The sequence below is a fragment of the Culicoides brevitarsis genome, chromosome 3 (genome assembly GCF_036172545.1).
Source record: "Culicoides brevitarsis isolate CSIRO-B50_1 chromosome 3, AGI_CSIRO_Cbre_v1, whole genome shotgun sequence".
Lineage (NCBI taxonomy): Eukaryota > Metazoa > Arthropoda > Insecta > Diptera > Ceratopogonidae > Culicoides > Culicoides brevitarsis.
The window spans coordinates 20,999,205-21,004,811 of record NC_087087.1 but is presented as its reverse complement, the minus strand read 5'-3'; the positions used below and the strand labels follow the sequence as shown (position 1 = coordinate 21,004,811).

Here is a 5,607-nt window from a genome sequence, read left to right as displayed (position 1 = left end):
TAAATAAAAAATAACATTTGTATATAAAAATTGTTCATTATAGTTGCGTTTGCGTGAAAAAACTTATTTAAAGAACTAAAATCGTTGTGTCAATTCACAAGTCACACTTTCAAAATTTCGTTGAATATGAAACTTTTTAAATTCTGGATTTAATCCTTTAAAAAACTTTCAGTTGATCAACTGAATTTTATATTGTTTCTGCTATATTTGATAATGATTTACTTTTATTTTAAAAATTCTTTTGATTGAATAATTAAAAACGCACTTGAAAACCCGCTAAAAATGCACAATAATGAAGCCTAATAATAAAAAAAGATGAACAATGAATTAATATATGTAAAAAAAAAAATTACGTTCATTCATTTTTATATTTATTTATTAATTTTTTTTATATATTTTTAACAATTTTATTCTGAAAAACGTCTTATTTACATTTTACAATTCTCTACTTATTTTTATTATTCTTATTCATTATTCTTATTTCTCTACTTTATTTAACCTATTTACTATTACTACTACTTAGGCCGCTCCAAATGAAACTCAATAGTTTTATCCATTTTTTTAATAGAGGGAGGGGCAATAGTAAAAAATACTTTGAAATACTTTTTTCATGCATTAATCAATATCTTGTTTTTATGAGTTTTATTAAATACATTGATATTTGTATATTTAAAATTATTATCATGAAACATATTTTTTTGAGACGAAAATCCATACATAATGCTTAGTAGAAAATTTTAAATTAAATTAAATAAAAATGGTAATTTTTGATGACATTTTTAAGGTTTTTTTGCAGTACTCACTTTTTGAATTTTAAATTTTGGAGCACAGTACAAAGCTATTGAGTTTTATTTGGAGCGGCCTTATTAAAATATAAATTTAAAAAATTGTTGTTGTTTTAACATTTGCCAACATAAAAACACTCTTCGATACTAAGAAAAACAATAATTCAAAAACCATAAAAGCAATTAATTCTGTTGATTTATGTTTATATAAGGTTTTAAAAATATGTAATATTACTTAACGAATTGACCAGGAGGACCTTATAATAAACAGATTCTGTATAGTGAAAATTTGGCTCGCAGAATTTGTTTCAATGTGTATTGAATGTGTTTGACAGTGTAAAAAATACAATTTAAAATATTTTAAAAATTGTTGTTCTTTTAAAACATTTTTATAAAATTTTGATAATTTCTAAAGTTTTAATCTAGAAATCAGGTAAAAGAAAAGTGAACAAAATAAGGCTCCTAAAATCGAGTACTCGATAACCGGATATTTGAATATTTGAAACTAATCGAAACTGGTTAACTTTGATATCAACCGACTCGGTTAGTTGAAAGATCAAATTTCGGCAGTTTCTGGTGATTTTTTAAATATTTTTTTAAGTTTTACCAAATTTTTGAATTGTTTTTTGACAGAATCTGTTAGAAGCTTAGATTTTAAACAATAATATTGTTCAATAAACATCACCTGATTTCATCTAAAAAAAATTTGTCATTAGATTCTTTTAATGATTTTGTGTTAGTTAGGCCTTAAAAAATAAAAAAAAACTAAATTTAAAATTCTGGAATGAGCTTTTGCGATTTCGACAATTTTCAGTGGATTTCAGTGAGGCCTAAATAACAGAAATCGTCAAAAATATCATGTCGATGAACTGATGAAATTGGGTGATGTGAACACTATTTTTTGCAATATATGTCCATTTTTAAATTGTGTTATTTTTAAAGCCCAAAAATTGAAACCTATACTGATCCAAAGCTTGGATGATGCAATATAAAATTTGTTTATTGTATAATATTCTGATTTCCTTTTTTTATGTGAGTAAGTATTATGTAAGTCTACTAGTATTTTTTTCTAGAAAAGATTATTTGAATACTAAAAATGAAATTATCTGAATTCTAATTTGTAATTACTGATTTTTCAAAGAATATAAAAAACGGTTGCGAAAAGTAGTAAAAATTTTTATCAAATAACCGAACCGGAAATCCGGTTTTTTGAATATTCACCTTATAGTGAAATTCGCCGGTTAATTGGGAGCGTTCGAACAAAACTGTGAAATATTTTGGATTGCCTACCTTCTATTTATATCCCAGGTGAGATTTATAAAATAAAATGTAAAAAAATGTTCTCATTTTGATATAATCTTCATCAATTAAAAAAAAAAATAAAATAAAATAAAATTGATAATTTTTTTCTATAAAATATTTTCCTTTTTCCTTATTTTTCTTAATTTAAAAAATAATTAACTTATGAAATAAAATAAATAAGTTAAAGAAAAATCTCACTCATTTTTTTTATCCCAGATACCCGATATACCCTACCTAATGCTCAGAAGGTCTATAAAATCATAACTATTTATGATTTTTGTATAGACCACATCTAATCGTTAATTTTTTTTATTCTTTGGAATATCTTTTTATCGTTTTATATTGTCAAAAAAAAGCTATGTTATACGGTCAGGAGGTTAGAGTTAAAAATATTGATATGTATAACTTAATTCTCTTATGTTGTAAATATTTAATTGAAAATAAGAAGCATTTTGACAAACTTTTAGAGTCTTACTTTGAGTGATTCCATTCGTGATTCAATTTGTTGACGTATAATTGCATATCTATTCGTATTGAATACTAAATAAGTCAAAAAATATATTTAATATAAAATGCATACATACTTTGATCTTATTTTTTCCATTTCACGTTCTTCTTCATCATTGAATTTATTAATAATTGCTTGTAGTTCTGCTATCGACAAATTTAAAAATTGAGCTACTTCATTACTAAACAAATCAAAAAATGTTTAAGCATTTTTACAGACATTTATTTTTAAAAGTTGTATGTTTTCACCTGATTTCAAGAGTGTCCTTTGAATCCATTAAGAAAATTTTAGCGACATCCTCATATGGGCCTAACATTATACGAGTTATTAGTGGAAACTCGTCGTCTTTTATGCGACGTTGTTCACCATTGTCTTTGATAACAAAAAGAGCAAAATTTTCCGCCTGGCTTTCGACTTTGTATTTTTCAAGCAACAAATTAACTATCTAAAAGATTTTTTAAAAATATTTAGTGTTTGAAATGTTTGGCAAAAAGTCTTACTTCTTTAGTGTTGGTTAGAGATGTAATCCAAACATTCATTTGACTTCCTCGAGGAGGTGTAAAAAAAGAAGTTTCTCGATTATAAAAGTGGCCATTGATAGAACATCTTCTTTTAAGCTTCATACGCGAACGACGATTTCCAGATCGTCTTTTAATGGCTGTAGATCCAATTTTAGGCGGTTTTCTTAACACCACACCATCTTCGTTTATGTATCCTTTTGTATGTTCCACAAAGCTGTTTTCAATATTTTGATTTTCCGTGTTGTTGTTGTATTCTGTTATTTTACAATCTTTAAAATTCATATTATTTGCTTTTAGCGTGTCGGTATCACTATCATCATTACTGTCAAATCCATTAGAAAATTTTGTGCAACCATAATCTTCATCTGGCGTGGTAGAAGTATCTGTATCAATATTAATATTTTGTTCATACTTTTGTAATTCATGTCTTAAAAGCGATAAATCTAATTCACGTTGCATTTTTAGTTCTCTCATGTCATGGTCACCATCTAGACTAGTTTTCAAACGATCAAAAGTATCATTTATTTTACCAGCATCTAGTATTCCACTAATTAAATTAGCTTTTGGAAGTGCTAGTACTTGTATAGGTGTGGATTCAGAAATACTTTTCGTCATAACACTATCGCCATATAGTTTAAGAGAATCATTGATTCTTGACGCATCTATTGGTTGATTTGTTTTAAGAGTGCCATTATTATTCTTTGACATTAAATTAGCTTGGTGAATATATTCTTTTTCGATGTGATTTTGGAAATTTTCGTAATCAACCGACTTTAAAGTACTCTGAGGCGTTGCATAATCTTCAGACAAACTTAATGGAGATTCAACATTTTCCTCTGAAATATCAGATACATCTTCATTACATGATGACAAAAATGAATCACTCAATGTTTTATACACACTGTTTTCTTCAGACGCTACAGATAAATTTGAGTTTTTAGATTGATGTAATTTTTTGTCTTCTTCATTACTGTCAGATTTTATTGCTGGTTTGAAAATATGTGATGGTGAATTTTCAATAGAGCTCATTGATTGTATATCTGATGCAAAACTCAAAGTATCATATGATATACTTTCAGAGACTGTTGTATCGTTTTCATCAGTCATAGTCACAGATGAATTTGAAGTAGTCATAGAACTTGTATTTATCAATGGTACTTTGTCAGAGGATAACTTAATTAAAATAAATAATACTGTTATTATAAAAGAATATACATGAAAATGCTGAATACTTACGTCTTTCATTGTCCTCCACGAATTACGCTTTCTTACGAGAACAACAGTTCTTTGGTCGCAATCTTCTTTTAAATGAATTATACCTTCAATGCCCCAATACACTCTTAAAGGACCTTCAAATACCAAACGTCCATTGACCTCTCTGCTCTTAATTTTTTGACTTTTCTTATCATAGTAATCGTTAAAATTTTTGAGCTTGGCTTCAAGATGTTCTTTGGGCAATGCAAGCTGTTTCTGAATATTGGCATTAGGAATGCCATAGCTTTTATGAGATTCTACTCTTGTGCCGTGACCAAATAATTGTGGCCCAAATAATGCTGCATAACAAGGCACATGGCAGTAGGGAATGCTTTTATGTTCAGCGTGAGCACCTGAGTTCAATCGTTTCCCACATTCAGCGCACCTTAAACATTCTGGATGCCAATCTTTCCCGATTGAAACCTTCCGTTCAGCTATAGAGTAATATACATTATAAATAAACGCTTGTATTTTTTTTTTTTAATTAATTATATCTTTGAAATTTTTTATTATAATGTAGTGAGAAAATAATTGATAACCATAAGTTCATACAATGACTAAAAAAAAGTTACATTAAAGTTAAATTTACAAATTTTAAAATAATTATAATTTTAAAATTGAAAATATATGTACGCCAATCATAATGTATGTAAAAATTATAAAAGAAACAGGACTCTAAGTTCATAAAATATTATTAAAACTCATTATACAAAAATATGTTAATGAATAATGAAAAAACAATATTCTAGTTCTCCTTTTTCATTAAAATGCTTACAAGAAATTTCCCAAAAACTAGCCAAGTCCTTTTTAAAATCTTCATACAATTTAACAATTTTATCAAAATCAAACTCAACCATTGACATTATGAATTCTTTTATAAATTTCCAACTAACCAAAGAACACCGGTTTTCCACATTTATGACACTTCCACATTTAAAAGTTTTGAACAATTTTCTCGTGATTTAAATTCATAATTATTTTCGATAAATATTTCAATAAGTTTCTTTGTCCCAGTAAATAATTTGTCGTTTGTATCAAGTCGATAAGACAATGTGATTGACATTACAAAAAGTCATAAGTAGGTATTTATTTAAAATTTCAATATTACTTATTTAAAATTCAATAATCCAATATTACCAAAACTATCGTGGTTTTAATATTATTTTCTTATGATATATTTCTTAAATTTCTTACAATTTATTAAAAACACTATAGTTTTCCAAAAAAAAACAGTGCT

The 5,607-nt window shown here is 26.5% G+C and overlaps 1 protein-coding gene across 3 annotated transcripts; it reads right to left on the bottom strand.

Annotated features, from left to right (window-relative positions):
* Window positions 1–454: 454 nt before the first annotated feature.
* On the bottom strand, window positions 455–5,376 carry LOC134834238 (uncharacterized). 3 transcript variants are annotated; one of them, XM_063848825.1, is made up of 8 exons: window positions 5,264–5,376; window positions 4,353–4,804; window positions 4,019–4,289; window positions 3,096–3,952; window positions 2,844–3,040; window positions 2,672–2,776; window positions 2,563–2,611; window positions 455–1,891 (listed from the first exon to the last, which is right to left on the bottom strand). In XM_063848825.1, the coding sequence occupies exons 1-8, from the start codon at window positions 5,301–5,303 to the stop codon at window positions 1,865–1,867; spliced, it is 1,998 nt and encodes a 665-aa protein (XP_063704895.1). In that variant the 5' UTR covers window positions 5,304–5,376; the 3' UTR covers window positions 455–1,864. The 3 variants fall into 3 exon arrangements, with proteins under 3 accessions (XP_063704895.1, XP_063704893.1, XP_063704894.1); XM_063848823.1 differs by having other exon boundaries at window positions 3,096–4,289; XM_063848824.1 differs by lacking the exon at window positions 455–1,891 and having other exon boundaries at window positions 1,898–2,611; window positions 3,096–4,289.
* Between the last annotated feature and the right edge of the window lie 231 nt (window positions 5,377–5,607).